The sequence below is a fragment of the Cnephaeus nilssonii genome, assembly GCF_951640355.1.
Source record: "Cnephaeus nilssonii genome assembly, chromosome: 5".
NCBI lineage: Eukaryota > Metazoa > Chordata > Mammalia > Chiroptera > Vespertilionidae > Cnephaeus > Cnephaeus nilssonii.
In genome coordinates this window covers 80731366-80750108 of record NC_137076.1, presented here as the reverse complement: position 1 = coordinate 80750108, position 18743 = coordinate 80731366, and the positions used below count along the sequence as shown (strand labels likewise).

The following is an 18743-nucleotide window of genomic DNA, read 5'->3' as shown; positions in this document are numbered from 1 at the left end:
ACTTTTCATCATACATACATAAAATATCTCCGGAAGGATCCAAGAAATAAACAACACTGATTGTCAATGGGGATGGAAACTGGGTAGCCATGAAACATTTTTATACTTTGTGAATCCTGAATGATGTAAAGATATTACTTAAAAATTTTAAAAACATATATTTTTCCAAATAATTTTAAGGTCTTGTTAAGCAAAAATTTTCGCTACAACAATGAGGACAATAACTAATTGACATAGGACCAACTATTATTCAATATAGCAAAGATTTCATAATTAGTAACACTGTACGCCTACCATACTTCTTTAAGTTGGTTCCATTTTTTATCTCTGATCCATTTCATCTAAAGCAGATTGATTATGAGCATAAAAAAGGAAACTATGTTCTATCTCACGTCCTTGGGTACCCTCTCCCTCTTCCACCCCTATCTTTAAGGTGACAAACATCTTAAAGAAAAATGGTATCTTTCTTGTTTTTTAGATCTCATGTATACTTGAAAGCCAAAGCTGAAATAAAAACAACAATCCTAAACAAAGGAAATTTTGAAAAGTTTTAAGACATAAAACATGAAAGGAAGATGATATAACATAAGTTTATTCTGCTATTTGAAATAAACTTTACTTGCAGAAAAAAAATAAAATAAATTTAGAACTGAATTAATACCAAAGATAACCAGAGAGACTATATTCTTAACTATCCTTAGGATTCCACAAGGGAGTAAGATATAGTTTACTTAAAACAAAAATCCATGTTGAGAAAAATCTTCCTACTTCTTTGATAATATTTAAGTAGGATAAAATAAAGATAGTAAAAAGACTTATAGTGGCTGGCTGTGGTGGTTCAGTGGATTGAGCATCGTCCCTTAGACCAAAAGGTCCCTGGTTCTCGGTCAGGGCATATGCCTGGATTGCAGGCTCGATCCCCAGTAGGGGGCATGCAAGAGGCAGCCGATCAATGATTTTCTCTCATCATTGATGTTCTATCTCCCTCTCCTTTCCTCTCTGAAATCAAGAAAAATATTTTTAAAAAAAGACATAGTGGAAGAGATAATGATTTAGCATTATAATGCCAGATTATTCTTTATTGGGGTAACCTTACTAAATTAATTGTGCATTTTAAGGACTATTTTATCTATTAAAGTAAACTATAAAATGTTAAAATAAGCAAAATTTGCTAATTATTAATTATATAATAACTCTCAAAATAGTGCTTGGGGTCACATAAGTACATCAAGTATACACATAGATTTTAAGCGATATAGTAATTTATATAACGGTTATACCATTATTACAATGACGATGTATATCTTAAAAATTCATTTTCTCAGAGGGTCTCATAGCCCTTTACACATTCTTGGGCTAACAAAGCATTCAATATCATCTAGTCTATCTAAACAGTTGGTTAACTTGTTCTTTAGAAATAATGAAATTAGATTTCTTAAGCTAGGTCATTAAAGATCATTTGGTCCAAACCCCTCATAAAAAGGGGTAGGAAAAACAACAACAAAAGAAGCCTATAAGAATTTAAGAGATTTGCCTAAGGACACCAAACAGAGTCAAAGTAAGAATATATTATACAACTATGGAAAATAGTCCAGAAAATAATAGTAGATTCATTTTACAGATGAGAATATTGAGGCAAACATTTGCTTATAGATCAGTGATTTGATGGCTATGATGAAAATTTAGGTGCCTCATCTAATGTTCTGTGGCATCAGTTCTTTTTGGATCTCCACTCAGATCTAGGATAATAAGATGCCTTTCATAGGCATTTCTTCCTTTAAGCAGATTTACTTTTGAATAGCAACGCAGGCCTACATAATGCTGAGTTGGGTCACAAAATCTCTTGGTAAGACATAACTAGATTGTATTTACCTTCTCTAATATCTATGCTGTTTTTTTATTTTTTTAAAATATATTTTATTGATTTCTTACAGAGAGGAAGGGAGAGGGATAGAGAGCTAGAAACATTGATGAGAGAGAAACATCGACCAGCTGCCTCCTGCACACCCCCTACCGGGGATGTGCCCGCAACCAATGTACATGCCCTTGATGGGAATCGAACCTGGGACCTTTCAGTCCGCAGGCCGACGCTCTATCCACTGAGCCAAACCGGTTTCGGCAATATCTATGCTGTTTTTTAATAGGAAATTCTCCTTGTATTCAGAGCCTACTGATCAATTATACTATGGTATATGTCTTCTAGTAATAAAAGACCAAGGAGCTGGACACAAGGAAGTATACTTATTTACTTAATTTATATACCACCCTCTCTTCCATTTCAACTTCAGCTTTGTTGGCAAATACATGTGAAGGAAATTCTAAAGATGACAAATATTTCTATCTTAACAAATGTATCAAAGTTTTTCTTAATTTTTAAAAAAAATATTTTTACTGATTTTAGAGAGAGAGGAAGGGAGAGGGAAAAGAGATAGAAACACTGATCAGCCGAAACCGGTTTGGCTCAGTGGATAGAGCGTCGGTCTGCGGACTGAAGGGTCCCAGGTTCGATTCCGGTCAAGGGCATGTACCTTGGTTGCGGGCACATCCCCAGTGGGGGGTGTGCAAGAGGCAGCTGATCGATGTTTCTAACTCTCTATCCCTCTCTCTTCCTCTCTGTAAAAAATCAATAAAATATATTAAAAAAAAAAAAAAAGAAACATTGATCAGCTGCTTCCTGCACACCCCCTACTGGGGATTGAGCCCACACCCTGGGTATGGGAATTGAACAGGTGACCCCTTAGTGCATGGGTCGACACTCAACCACAGAGCCACACTGGCTGAGCACAAATGTATCCAAGTTATTATGCTGAAATTAATATGCCATGATGAAAAGAGAGATTCTACCATCTTCACAAATGGTTTGAGAAACACAAAAACTCATCAAATCAAAAAACCTTTGACATGTTGGCCAACACAATGTTGTCACCTAAACATACTATCTATATTTCATTAGGGTCTTTAGAAACTCTGACCCAATGCAGTCATATTTCATAGACAAGGATCATGTCTATAACAATAAAATGGTTGGGCATGGAAACCAGGAAAAAAGACAACAAAGCAGATCAAAATTAAAAGCAAGCAAGAGAAAAAAGAAAGTAGTGTTTTATAATCCAAATTATACTGTTCAATAGTTAACTATGCAAATTCTCCACCTTGAAATTGAGAAGTAAAACTGAAGGGGGGCTAGAAGACTGTGTAAAAGAAATTAAGCCATAAAGGCTTGAACTGAATGAAGTAAGCTATAGAGATGAGAACAAGTATGAAATATTAAAATTCTGCCTTCTGGTCTAATTCTAGAGTTAATATCATTCTAGACCATTATTCATTGTTTTTAAAAATTCACATCAATATCTTAACTGATTCTGTTGCAGAATATTTTAAAGAATGGAAAACAACAGTTTTTAAGCTCCTTTTTAAAAATTATAATATCAAAACCTTGAATTATGGCAAAAGTTAAACTCTAAAATCTAATTAAGGCTTGAGGGTTGTTCCAAATTATATTCCAAAGGTTTACTTACTTGTACATCCTTATTTGAAACTAAGCATGCAAATAGTTCCCCAAAATGAAGGTGCCCAGCCAACCCACAATAACATCTATTTAACTTAAAGAACTAGCAAACCTAGATATCAAGAACACACATATGGAATGCTCAAATGGACTATATCTCTGCTCCATGCAATGGGAGTGGAAAGTCTTCCACCTGCAAACCACTGGAGGAAATTACTATAGCCCAAAACAGATACTAGGAGATAGCATCAAAGAATTAAGGACAAGAAAGATGCTACTGCCTTGCTAGGTCCAGCTAGTAAGAATCATCAATCATTTTTCTCAGGACTCAGTAACTGATATTATCTGCTTTACTCACTTCTTATATTTGACTAGGTTTTTTCACCCCTCTCTGGCTTATAGCAAAGTCTGAAATTACAAAGTTTATTTATAGGTTTTAAATACCAACTTACTATGCTTTCCTACACTCTCCACATCTTCTATAAAGAATATAACTAGTAAAAGAACTAATATTAAAATTGAAATGTCTGTCCACAGAGTGCAAAAGCATGGAATAAGCAATATATTTTTAAAAGTTAAAATCAATATATAAAATAACTGAAAAGGAGGAAAAAAAGAGTTATGCATATAAAGTTATCAAACCTAACAGTATTTGTAACAGTGAAAAATGAAAAGCAAGTCAAAACTTCAAAATTAAGTGAATGGTTATGGTTCATTAACTTGATGAAATATTATGAAAGAGTTATAAAAATAGACTATGTAATAATATGAAGATTATGCAAAAACACTGGAAAAAAATAGAGAAAACTGTATTATAATTACATGTAAATATGAAATGCAAAGATAGATTGCAAAATAGAAAAATAATTGTTAAAATAACAGTATTACCTTTGTATTTAATTAAGATATGTATTTATCTGAGCCATTTTTAAATCTAATATTTTAAATGTAAAACAGTAAATTCAAATCTATCTGTTCATTTAATGCAAATCTTCTAAAGAATTCTAATCACAAACACTACATAATTCCAGAAGACTATAGAAATAAAATATTTGGCCCTGGCCGGTTTGGCTCAGTGGATAGAGCGTCGGCCTGCAGACTCAAGGGTCCCAGGTTCGATTCCAGTCAAGGGCATGTACCTTGGTTGTGGGTACATCCCCAAGTAGGGGGTATGCAGGAGGCAGCTGATTGATGTTTCTCTCTCATCGATGTTTCTAACTCTCTCTCCCTCTCCCTTCCTCTCTGTAAAAAATCAATAATATATATATATTTTTAAAAGAAATAAAATATTTGAAAATCTATATATATAAAAGTCTAAGTGACCGAACAACTGTTCGACCATGTGACCGGTAGCTATGATGCGCACTGACCACCAGGGGGCAGATGCTCAACAATCAGGCATGGAAACATGGAACAGACTGATGAATCTCAGAGGGAAAGGGGGAGGGCGGGAAGAGATTAACTAAAGATCTTATATGCATACTAGAGGCCCGGTACATGAATTCGTGCACTGGTGGGGGTGGGGGTTCCTCAGCCTGGCCTGCGGGGATCGGGCCAAAACCGGCCTGGTGCACGAATTCATGCACCTGCAGGGATCAGTCCGACATCCCCCGAGAAGTCCCGGATTGCACAGGACAGGCTGAGGGACCCCACTGGTGCACGGGCACTGGGCCTCTAGTATTTCATAATAGATTTCTAACTCAAATCAATCAAAATCAGTAAGATTATGCTATACACTAGAATACATTTAACAGTTTATCTTTTTCCTATTTAATATTTTCAGAAAAACTCTCAACAAACAGGTTAAGAAAGTGACTATGTTGCAGAAAAATGGAAGAAGAGAGAATTCAGGCAAAAATTTGGAGGATAAGAATATTAAATTTGTTTATAGTATCTAAGCTTTTATGCTCTACCCTATTTCTTCTTTTTTTCCCTACTCTATTTCAAGTGGTGAAATATGACAATTCTTAAATTTTATAGATGACCCAAAGCAACTTTAAAAAAGGAAAAAGATAATAGAAAGAAGACAGGAGATTAAGATCTATTTAACATGTCTCTCTTGTCATAATCCTATATAATAAAAGGCTAATATGCAAATCGACAGAACGGTGGAACGACCCGTTGCTATGACACACACTGACCACCAGAGGGCAGGCACTCAATGCTGGAGCTGGCTCCTGGTGGTCAGTGCGCTCCCACAGGGGGAGCACCGCTCAGCCAGAAGTCGGGCTCATGGCTGGTGAGCACAGCAGTGGTGGCGGGAGCCTTTCCTGCTTCTGTGGCAGCACTAAGGATATCCGTCTGCAGGGAGCAGGCCTAAGCTGTCAGTTGGACATCCCCCGAGGGCTCCCGGACTATGAGAGTGTACAGGCTGGGCTGAGGGAATGCACAAATTTCATGCAGTGGGCCTCTAGTTCTCAAATAAAAATTAGTAAGTACACCTCAGAAATTCTAATTGATGGGGAAGATCCTAATTAATAATAATGAATGCTAGTGTTATTATAATATTTAGTATTAGTAGAAATAGTAGTAAATGGCATAATTATACTATACATTTAATTTAGTCAATAATTATTTTCCAATAACCTCAGGTATCTATTTGGGAATGTCTGTTATTAGAAATGGTTTAAAAGACAATACTTGCACAGTTTTTTTCCAAATAACTAAAACTAATAAATTTGATTCATTATAACATGTCTCTTACATTTTTATGAAATATATGTATTTTGTGAGAAACTAGAAAGCAGTTTAAAGAACCCTTACAAAATAAAAATGAATCAAAGCACACATTTCAGCAAGAAGTATAAACCTTTAAGTGGGATATGATTTACAATTCCCACAGTTGTAAGAAATATTACACACATAAACCTGCCATCTAATTTAAAACTTTGAAAAGCCAAACTGAAAAATACTAAAAGAACAGAAAAATAATAGAATACTTTAATAATGTTAGAAAGATGACAGCTTTGTTTTTAAAGTCAAATTAGAGAAACAAAAGAAATCACTCAGTGATTTGACAGGTTATTCTATTTTGTAAACATATCACTGAATTTATAATATTTCTAATAAAGGGCAGTTTAAAAAGTGTAAGGATGTCAATTGGAACTGGGGTGAGAAGAAAAAACTAAGTACTTTAAAATATTGTTAATAAATGCAATAAAATAAATAGCCAAACATTTTTTAAAGTTATTTTATATAAAGCATGTAAACTATAGATCTTTATTAGATTTTTCTGAATGTTAAAAAGAAATGAATGAGAATTAAAACAAAAATATTTGAAATTAAAAATATCTTACTAAATCAGCCCCTGCTTGAAGTAAAACATCTGCAACATCTGTATGTCCATTTTCACAAGCATAGGTTAAGGCTGTGTCTCCTGTTGCTGTTGTAGCATGAACATTAGCACCTAGCAAACAAAAAACAATCGTAAATTTACTTTGTGAATTATACATTATATTAAATAGTTTAATTTTGCAATTTGGTGAAACTGATAAACTTGAAGTATGAAGCCCCGCCAGTATGGCACAGGGGTTGAGCACTGACCCATGAACCGGGAGGTCACAGTTCAATTCCTGGTAGGGCACATGCCCAGATTTCGGGCTCAATTCCCAGGAGGAGGCATGCAGGAGGCAACCGATTAATGATTCTCTCTCATCACTGATGTTTCTATCTCTTTCTCCCTCTCCTTTCCTCTCTGAAATCAATAAAAACATATTTTAAAAAATTACATTTGATATGGATATTATTATGATAGTGTTTACTATGATGGCTTTTACTTCACAATAGTCCTAAAATGTTAAAAACAAAACAGAACAAAAAAACAACAAAATACTTGATGAAACTATTGGTATTTTAAATATCCTAATTTTCCTTTAAATATACTTTGTAAAAATGCTTTTAGCCATACAGAAAGAAACTATACCAAATGATTTTAAAATACAGTAAAATCTGCCTTCACATCCTCAGTAAGATATACCCTAAGAAATGAAAGAGCTACAAAAACAAAAAAAAAATACCAGTTTTCAGATATCATATTGTTGGTAGTGTTGGACTGTATTCTGAGACAGTTCTATAGATATTGTGATAAAATAAAATGAGTAATCCTTTGGTAAAAAGTGAAATTTTTGGCATGATTAAGAGAAAACACAGATATGACATTGCTGAGGTTAGTATTAGAAGCATTGACGTGAACTCATGACATATTTTATCTATAAGAAAAATAAATATTTCCTAAATCTGACCAACTATAAAGACCAGAGACAATGACAGACCAAGCAGAAATAGCACCTTTAACTTAGATTGTGGTCTCTAAATATCATTTCCTACTAAGTGGAATGAGTGCTTCTTAGAAAAAATGATTGGTTCCAAGACTGGGACAAAAGCTGCAAAGATGAGTATATCAGAAAGCAAAGAAACCTCACCCTAGCTGGTTTGGCTCAGTGGATACAGTGTCAGCCTGCAGACGGAAGGGCCCCAGGTTCAATTCCAGTCGAGGGCATGTACCTACCTGGGTTGCAGGTTTGACACCATGTGTGCTGAGGCAACCACAATGATGTGTGTGTCTCACATCGATGTTTCTCTGTTTCTCCCTCTCCTTTTCGCTCTCTCAAAAAATCAATGGAAAAATGTCCTCAGGTGAGGATGAACAACAACAACAAAAAAGCAAAGAAACCTCAAAGACTATAATGAGATCATATCAAAAGAATTTAGGAGATAATCTTATTGACCAAAGACAGTCAAATTGCCAATACCTTGTGACAATTTTTACATTAAAAACAAAAATGAGGACTGTGGTGAGGTAAAAGCCATCATAGATGTTTAAATCCAAAAGTTCAAAATAATGTCCATATCAAAACATAAAAACATTGCCCAGCAGGAGTGGCTCAGTTGGTTTAGCATCATCCTGAGCACCAAAAGGTTGGCGATTCGATTCCTGGCCAGGGCACATACCTGGGGTGTGGGTTTGATCTCCAGTTGGACACATACAGAAAGCAACCGATCAATGTTTCTGTCTCACCTTGATGTTTCTCTCTCTCTCTCTCTCTTCCTCGCTCCCTTTTTTCCTCTCTCTATGCATGTTCTGGGGTAAGGACTAACATACATACATACATACATACATACATACATACATACATAAATACTTTATTGGTCATTACTGAAGGATGCTCTAGGACCACCTCATTATTTTGGAAATGTTAATAAAGGGTGGAAAAAATCCTGGCCGGATAGCTGGGTTAGTTGGAGCATCTGGTTGGATCATGTCCCTTGTGCACCAATAGGTCAAGGGTTCAATTCTGGTCAGGGGATGTGCCTGGGTTGCAGGTTCGATCCCCAGTTGGGCGCATGTGGTAGGCAGCTGATGATGTTTCTCTCTCTCCCTCTCTCTCTCTCTCTAGAATCTGTGTTACATGTCCTCAGGTGAGGATTAAAAAAGAGAAAGACTGTTGTGGGAACATTAAAAACCAAACATTTATACTGCTATTCCTATATAATTTATACCTAAGAGTAATCAAATAGTTCATGAGGGGAAGTTTCTCTTTATAGACATATTCTAGCTAATAAATAAACAAGAAGAAATAGTCGACTTTATAATATCACCACTTTGCAACCCCTACTGAATTAATGGATCTAAGCAATGATCATCAACGGTTAATAATATTACAAAAAGAGACATCAGACATTTATTATCTCCTCAAGATAATAAATACTATAAATAACAAATACTACCTACAAAATAGTCTAGTAAACACACACACACACACACCTAATTCAGTCAAGTTTCTAGATCTATTACTTTATAGGAAATCCAAGGGACAGAAAAACAAGTTAAATGAAATGGAAATGCAATTAGCAAAATCTATATTATAGAGAGCCTAAAACATAAACATTCCTTTTAAAAAATATATACTTTTATTGATTTCAGAGAGGAGGGAAGAGGGAGAGAGAGATAGAAACTTCAATGATGAGAGAATCATTGATCGGCTGCCTCCTGCATGCCCCCTACTGGGGACCTAGCCCGCAACTGGGGCATGTGCCCTTGACCAGAATCAAACCAGGGATTGAACCCAGGACCCTTCAGTCTGCAGGCCGACGCTCTATCCACTGAGCCAAACCGGCTAGGGCAACATTCCATTTCTTTAACCAAATCTTAGAAGGAATAAGAAAAGAAAGATGGAAGGGGATCCCACAGATTGAGAGAGATTTAAGAGACGTATTTACCAATAGTTGTCATATGAATCTTATTTGAATACTGATTCAAAAAATTCATTACACAAACATACACATTTATAGGACTATCAGGAAATTATGAAAACTCCTTGGATATTTAATTATACTACAAAATTTTGAAAGGAAATAGTATTTTTACTTCTTAAAAACGTATTTTTATTGATTTTTAGAAAGAGAGGAAGGTAAAGGGAGATCGAGAGAGAAATATCAATCTGAGAGTGAAACATCAATTAGCTGCCTCCTCCGAGCCTCCAACTGGGGAATGGAGCTCACAACCTGGGCATGTGCCCTGACTAGGAATCCAACCAGCAACCTTTCTGTGCACGGAATGATGCCCAACCGAGCCACACTGGCCAGGGCACATTGTTACTTTTTGAAAGATTATATTTTAGAGATAAATATTAAAATATTTTTCATAATTAGTTTATAAAAATAAGTTTATTTTAAAAATAATTTATTTTCACATTTAAAAATTTAATTTAAAAATATTTTTGTAACTATGTATGGTGACAGATGTTAACTACACTTATTATGGTAAGCATTTCACAATATAATTTTATCTCAGCAAAAATTTTTTAAATGTTTATTTTAAATAAAAATAATTTTATAAAAATAATGGGGGATTGAAGGACATATAGATGAAATGAGATTAGCAAATTTAATTCAAAAATTTTTTTCTTATTGTTACTAATGGTTGCTTAGTGACCGTAGGCTTCTTTTGTTTGTTTTTTTAAGACTGAACTTTTTCTTGTTCATTCTCACTTGAGGATATTTTTCCCCCCATTGCTTTTCAGAGAAAGTGGAAGGGAGGAAGGGAGGTGGAAAGAGAGAGAAATATAAGAGGCGCTTTCCCTTCCCTAGAGCACGCATTTCCCTTTCCCTTCCGTGCCCACCCCCTACTCTTCCAGGATACTTTTTTCTTTTTTGTAAGAGAACATTTATTGGGTAAATTAATTTGACACATAAATTAAAAACTGCTAATGCTGGTGATGGGTTCTTAGGATTCATTAAATTACATTTTCCATGTGGTGTGGGAAAATGCCATAAAAAAAAAAGTTTCATTTTTAGAAAATTGTGTAGGCAATGTATTAAAAGACCTACTGGGGGCAGAGGCGGGCTAGAAGGAGTCAATGGGGGAAAATAGGAGACATCTGTAATACTTTCAACAATAAAGATTTTTTAAAAAGACCTATTGGATTTTTCTTTAGTGCTAAAAGAAGAACTTTACATAAATAGATCATACTTTAATCTAGAAAAAAAATTTTAGGTAGTGGTCATATAAAAAAGTGATTCTCAAATATCTAAGATAGTTCTGGAAACTGTATGCTTCAAATTAGCAAAAGTAGTTCAATATAGGAATCAATGGTGATATAATAGAAAAAAATGTTAGGAGTTCTAAGTACTGATTCTGTCACTTATTAGCTTGGATACATTAGGGAAAATATGAAACATGATTGTGCATCAGTTTCTATATCTATAATAATGTGTTTAATAATTTATACTATACAGGGACCAGGGGTAATTAATAATTAGCAGAATGTCTGATATTCAATAATTTCTTTTTTTAAAATATATTTTTATTGATTTCAGAGAGGAAGGGAGCGGGAGAGACAGAAACATCAATGATGAGAGAGAATCATTGATCAGCTGCCTCCTAGATGTCCCACACTGGGGATCAAGCCTGTAATCCGAGCATGTGCCCTAACCAGGAATCGAACCATGACCTCCTGGTTCATAGGTCAACACTCAACCACTGAGCCACACCAGCCAGGCATAAAGACTCTTTTTTTTTTTTTTTTTTTTTTTAAATATATTTTATTGATTTTTTACAGAGAGGAAGGGAGAGGGATAGAGAGCTAGAAACATCAATGAGAGAGAATCATCGACCAGCTGCCTCCTGCACACCCCCTACCAGGGATGTGCCCGCAGCCAATGTACATGCCCTTGACCGGAATCGAACCTGGGACCTTTCAGTCCGCAGACCGATGCTCTATCCATTGAGCCAAACCGGTTTCGGCAAGACTCTTTTTTAATTGAGGTGTAACTGACATGAGAAAGACTCTTGAATGGGACACAGACAATTACTGAAAATGATGAAGGAAGAGTGACTGAATAATGCATATACTAATTACGGTGATGAACATATTTGAGTCAGGGAAGAGATCAGCTTGTATGGTCAGTTTGTACACTAATTCAAAATCTAAACAATCAGCTGAACTATTAACCATCTGGATTAAGAAACTATTTCAATAATAATTCAAAAGAAAAATTGAGGCTGGGCTATATTCAAATTAATGTTTAACAGTGAAAGTCCAAAAAGGATGAATCAAGTTTTGCTGAATATTTTCCTTTATATAGTTTTAAACAAATATATCAAATATGGATAATTATATTATATAAAGGTTTACATCTACCTGAATCAATTCGTTTGGTATATTCTTACTTTGCCATATTATTGCTGAACAATATATAAATCACAAATTATTTTAATAGTAAGTACTTTTGCAAAAAAATTAAAAATAAAACTCCCGTGTGTGTGTGTGTGTGTGTGTGTATGTGTGTGTGTGTGTGAAAACTCAGAAATGTCAAGAAATGAACAGGCTTAAAGGCACCAAATTATCTCTATAATGACATCCCCACCTCCTCTTAGTAGCAGAGAGACTAGATGTTAGTCTCTCTTTTCCAGAAGCCACAAACCATTCACTGGAGAGAGAAGGCCAATAAGAAGCCAATGGCCCTGGCTGGTGTGGCTCAGTTGGTTGAGCAGTGTCCTGTGCATTAAAAGGTCAGGGGTTTGCCCTGATTGGTTTGGCTCAGTGGATGGAGCTTCGGCCTGCGGACTCAAGGGTTCCGGGTTCGGTTCGGTCAAGGGCATGTACCTTGGCTGCGGCCACATCCCCAGTGGGGAGTGTGCAGGAGGCAGCTTATCGATGTTTCTCTCTCATCAATGTTTCTAACTCTCTATCCCTCTCCCTTTCTCTCTGTAAAAAATCAATAAAATATATTAAAAAAAATAATAATAAGGTCAGGGGTTCAATTGCTGGTCACAGCAACCAATTGATGTTTCTCTCTCACATCGATGTTTCTCTCACTTTTTTTCTCTCTCTCTCCTCCCTCCCCCCCCCTCTTCCTCTCTCTCTCAAATCAATAAAAACATATTTTTTAAAAATTTCAGCCCTGGCTGGTGTGCTCAATGGTAAGAGTGTTCGCTTACACACCAATGGGTCTCTGGTTCAATTTTGGTCAAGGGCACATACCTGGGTCGTGGGTTTGCTCTCCCCCTCTGCACGGGGTACCTACAGGAGGCAACTGGTCGATGTGGCTCTCTCATATTGATGTGTTTCTTTTTTGTAAGAGAACATTTATTGGGTAAATTACAGAGGGAGAAAAAGTAATTTCTAGAAAAAATGGGCTTAGGAAATAAGTTATAGAGGTAAAGGAAGGCCCCTTGGAGCTTAAATGAGGAAGCTAACGTGCCTGGGGGAGTTGGTGGTGGTGGTGGGGGGGCCACGGGAGGGAAAGGGAAAGGCGTGCTCCAGGGAAGGGAAAGCGCCTCTTACATCAATGTTTCTCTCTCTTTCCACCTCCCTTCCACTTTCTCTGAAAAGCAATGGGGGGAAAAATATCCTCAAGTGAGAATGAACAAGAAAAAGTTCAGTCTTAAAAAAACAAACAAAAGAAGCCTATGGCCACTAAGCAACCATTAGTAACAATAAGAAAAAAAATTTTTCATAACATTTTTAGAGCCCTAGCCGGTTTGGCTCAGTGGATAGAGTGTCGGCCTGAGAACTGAAAGGTCCCAGGTTCAGTTCCAGTCAAGGGCATATGCCCAGGTTTGGGGCTCGGTCCCAGTAGGGGGCATGCAGGAGGCAGCAGATCAGTGATTCTCTCTCATCACTAAAGTTTCTATCTCTCTCTCCCTCTCCCTTCCTCTCTGAAATCAATAAAAATACATATATTTTTAAAAGTCCTATAAAGTGACATTTTTAGAGAGTTAGGAGCCTAAGAATAGCAGTTAAATTGTGGCTATCATATCTTTTGAAGATATGAAAAAGTTAAGTCTAATTGTTAAACTTATGAAAGCAACATAAAAATCTTTTTCTAAAAGGCATTTTTAAAGCCACATACCGGCAGCCAGTAAATATTTAACCAACTCCAGGTGTCCTTCCTGAGAAGCCTCCATGAGAGGTGTGGAGCAGCCGAGTTCTATATCAGCCCCTGCCTTAATCAGGAAGTCTGCAACTTCAGAAAATCCTCCACAGCAAGCCAAAGTCAAAGCTGTTTCTTGGGTTTCTTCTGTCTGGGCATTTATATTTGCTCCTGGAGAGAGCATAATGATAGATAAAACTAGTTACAAAATAAAAAGTAATTGTTTTGAATTATAATAATCATCTCTATCATCTCTGCTTCTGGGGTTCAGTTCAGAGTCTTGATAATTTACCATCAATGCAAAAAATATTTTAGTTGTAATAAACTTCACTGATATTGACACAAAACATCCAAAAGAAATTAATTTTTTTATTAAGGAAGTAAAACTACTTTACCTTGTGCTAAAAGTAGTGCCACCATCTCCTCATGTCCTTCCCGAGCAGCTTCCATCAAGGGAGTGTATCCTTCATCATTAACTTCTTCAAGATTTGCTCCCCTTTCAATAAGTAGAGCTGCCAATTCAACATGTCCTCCACAGGCAGCTAGTGTTAACGGAGACTCGAATGAATCTGCAGGCATGTTCACTTGAGCACCACTATCCAAAAGCAAACGTGCTACTTCTACATGTCCATCCTGCAGATTTTAAAAAGTAAAACAAGAGGAAGGAAGTTATTTGGAGATTTTTAATGTGCCAAAATAGACTGAGAAAACACAGAAAGATGCCATTTAGATGCATATACATTATCATGCCCATCTGAGCAACTTAAGATCTACGGTATCTTATCAAAAGCCCATTAAAATTATTTTACCTTACTTTTGAACAAACCCAACATTTTCTAAAATAATCATACTTGTGACATACAGTGACAATTCCAAATAATTTTGAATTTCTATCTTCTATGAAGTTCAAAAAACTGTTAAATCTATAGTAGACAACAGTACCTCAAAAAATGTTTATACTACTAGAGCTATACCCTCAAACTTAGGTGTCATGTTTAAGTGTAGAAATTACATTAGATCTATTTAAGAAACAAAGACTTGGCAAAAAAAATAACAACAAATTCTGTGAGGTCATTACCACCTGGTATTATGTCATCAAGGTAAACTCCTAAGGACTGACATTACCCTATATTTTTCCTTGTCACTAGCTTGCTGCAATGAAGCAATGAATTTTACAAAGATGTAAAACTAAGTATCTTAGTGAGGCCATTAACTAAATATTCTCATAGAGGGTATTCATTCTATACCTCTCTATCACCATAAATACCCTCTGTCAGTTTAAAATTCTTTAATTAAAAAATTTATGTAGGCCTTAACTCTTGGTGTGGCATATAGAGTCAGATGCCATGTCATTCAATATTTTTTAAACGACCAAAATATTGGTAATAAAAAGTAAAGACTGAGTACAAAACTAAGGTTTTATAAGGCTGGGCAATTCTTTTATTAAAGAAATAATTAAAGAAGCCTTACTTAAATGTCAGGTTTTGGCAACCATCAAGAGTTTCATTATACTTAATTAAATAACTAGCCTAGCTTTAATCATTTTTGATACAATGCCGAAGACAAATGACTTCACATTAAAATTTTAGTTTTACTAATCCACTTTTTTGTTTGTTTTACTAATTCTTCAAATATATGTAAAATAAAATATATTTTAACCAAATCACTGTAACATTTGGTGTCTGAAATAAACTTCTAATTGAAAAGAAAATAAGGATTTATAAGTGTTTACAGATCAGGGAACTTCTGACTGTGCCGAGCTCCTGAAGGCTCCTAATAAATTGTTTTGCTTGAACTTATGTGAATTTTTAAAGATTCTTTATGGATTCTGTTAACATATCTTGAGTACATACATATATTAAAAGAGAAACTATACTAAGCACTTTTTGATATTAATGAACAATATTAATTTTGCCAAAAGAATAATAAAATAAATAAATAACCCACTCTTAAAGGTCTAATATCATTATTTAAAAAAAATTTTTTTAATTCTAAGACTTTAAATGTCCTAGCCATAGAACAATAGCTGGTATTGGACTTAACTATGAAAGTTAGAAAAAAAAATAGATAAAGCAACGGGAGGCACTGGGAAGCAACCAAGCTAGGGGCTAGAGTTACGATCGCTGAAAGAAGGGAGCAATGAGATGAAGTGGACATTCACTTCAGTTTTTTTGGTTTCTTTCAAACCATGGCCAAAGGAAATACAGCCTAAACAAAGAGTGAACATTTCTATGGGTAAGGGAACAAAACCAGAACACAAGTCAGCCAAAATACTTAGGACTTGGGGAGTGTGAGCAGGATAACTGAGAAATAGAAGATATACAGAAGGAGTCCCAAAAATCTATATAAAGTCATCCTTGGACACTTGGGCAACTCCTGCGTTAGAAACACATCAAAGATGAGCCTCCAGGATACATAGCAGAGAAGGCTCCTGAAAGGTGGGAGACTTTGGGAGTTCAGACTCAGCTACAATGAAAAAACTTTGGTGAGCCCTGGCCAGATAGCTCAGTTGATTGGAGCGTTGTCCATACACCAAAAGGTTGGGGGTTTGATCCCTGGTCAGGTGTGTATACACAAGACAACGGATGTTTCTCTCTCATATCAATGTCTCTCCCTCCCTCCTCTCTAAAATCAAGAAAAAAACATGTCCTCGGTGGGGATTAAAAAAAAGAAAAGACCTTGGTGAATATCCCAGGCTATCAGTTGAGATCATAGAAGACCATACAGTAGCCCTAACCGGTTTGGCTCAGTGGATAGAGCGTCGGCCTGCGGACTCAAGAGTCCCGGGTTCGATTCCGGTCAAGGGCATGTACCTTGGTTGCGGGCACATCCCCAGTAGGGGGTGTGCAGGAGGCAGCTGATTGATGTTTCTCTCTCATCGATGTTTCTAACTCTCTATCCCTCTCCCTTCCTCTCTATAAAAAAAATCAATAAAATATATATATTTTTAAAAAGAAGGCCATACAGCCCTAGCTGGTTTGGCTCAATGGATAGAGCATCAGCCTGCGGACTGAAAGGTCCCAGGTTTGATTCCAGCCAAGGGCACATGCCTGGGTTGCGGGCAGCCAATCAATGATTCTCTCTCATCATTGATGTTTCTCTCTCTCCCTCTCCCTTCCTCTCTGAAATCAATAAAATATATTTTTTAAAAGAAACAAACAAGAAGGCCATACAGTAGAAGTAGGACCTAGAATCCCTTACTCTAGGATCAAAGAGTAAGGACTAAGGAGTAAGAGTAAAGCTAGAATTAAGACTCAATAGGATCAGAGTGATCCACTGGTAATTTAACTGACTGCTAGAACAAAACTTAACAGTCTTAAAAAGAAGACAGGATAATCCAGAACATAAAAGGTACCATATGGTTTACAATTGAAAAATTACTAGACATATTAAGAGGCAGGAAAAAGTGACTAATCAAGATATAAAATAACCAATAAAAGTAGACCCAAAACTGAATCAAAGATAGGAGTTAGCAGAAAAGGACTTCAAAATAACTATTAATGATAAATTACAGAAAATAGATTTAAAAAATGGAGAAAACAGATAAAAAATAAATTTCAAAAAAAATAAAATAAAGAATAAATTTCAACATAGAACCAGAATATAAAAACACCATAACAATATTTATATTTAAATATAAATGGTCTAAACAAACCAATTAAGAAATTCACTTCAGCATAACAACAGAGGCAGATCAAACATATCAAAGTTATAAAAAAACTTTAATCAAAGGGAAGCAGGAGTAGCTACTATTAATATCAGATAAAGCAGACCTCAGAACAAAGAAAATTACCAGAGATACAGACTTTATAAATAATAAAAGGATTAATCTATGAAGAAGACATAGTTAAGATGGTAAATTTTATGTTGTGTATTTTACATTAAAAAAACGGGGGGGGAAATTTAAAAAGTGTATCAGTGAGTTGGAAATGACACAGTTAAGACTGCCTTTTGTACTGTTTCCTACATTGAGAGATTTACTATCAAAAGGTAAATAAAATAGATATTTCCCTTTCCCTCTTTAGTATTGTCAAAATTTTTTAAATCTACTGATGTCATAATATTTTTCTAAAAATATAAAATTAATCCTTAAAGAGTAAAACAAAGATGACCTTTACTTCCCCCAAAATCTTAAGTGAGTGCAATTTAAAATTACCATGCAAGCCTCCATTAAGGCAGTGTGCATCTCATCTGTTTTGTGCTCTTGATCTGCACCAGCATCAAGTAGAAAGCGAACCATATCCAAATGGCCTTCAAAAAAGAACACAAATTTTAAAACTATATTTCTAAAGAATTGAGTATTAATTTAATATGAAGTATTAAAATGGGAAATCTTTTTCTTTCAGATGTCTATACAAAAATTTTGTATTGAATAAATAAATGATAGTTTTACAAAATGAATCCAAAATAATAAGCAGCCTCTCAGCAAGGTATTTACGTTGTTAAAGATTAAATTAGTCCAAAGCACATAATTCAAATAAAGTAACAATACTTATTCTTTTATTAAATCTATACAAACTATCAAATCAAAACACTGAAATAAAATAAAATGCCAGGTAAAGTATGTTTGGATCATTTTTCAGAAAAACAGCTTTAAAATAATAACCATAAACTCACTTTGGGAATGAAAACTCCATCAAAATAATTTCAATCCTCTTAATACATTTAATATTAAAAAAACCTTAATAGTCAATAAGAAAAAGACAAACATTCCAGTAGAAAAATGGATGGACATAAAATGGTAATGTAAAATAATGCAAATTAATATTAAGCTTCATGAATATTTAACTTGATGAAAAAATATTAAACCTTCCTATTAAACAAATGCAAATTAAAATAACACACCATTTTTTTACTA

The 18743-nt window shown here is 35.2% G+C and overlaps 1 protein-coding gene across 7 annotated transcripts in view; it reads right to left on the bottom strand.

The window, feature by feature from the left end:
• LOC307100685 (ankyrin repeat and KH domain-containing protein 1) overlaps window positions 1-18743 on the bottom strand; it is a gene marked incomplete at its 3' end in the record, with an annotated part of 127204 nt that overhangs the window by 66251 nt on the left and 42210 nt on the right. For 6 of the 7 annotated variants that reach the window (XM_079773212.1, XM_079773208.1, XM_079773209.1 and 3 more), the window contains exons 7-10: window positions 18042-18136; window positions 14281-14518; window positions 13865-14056; window positions 6805-6914 (exon numbers count right to left, since the gene is read on the bottom strand). In XM_079773212.1, the coding sequence (XP_079629338.1) occupies window positions 6805-6914; window positions 13865-14056; window positions 14281-14518; window positions 18042-18136 (635 nt within the window). The remainder of the gene's footprint in view (window positions 1-6804; window positions 6915-13864; window positions 14057-14280; window positions 14519-18041; window positions 18137-18743) is intronic. The other variant, XM_079773214.1, reaches the window with a different exon arrangement.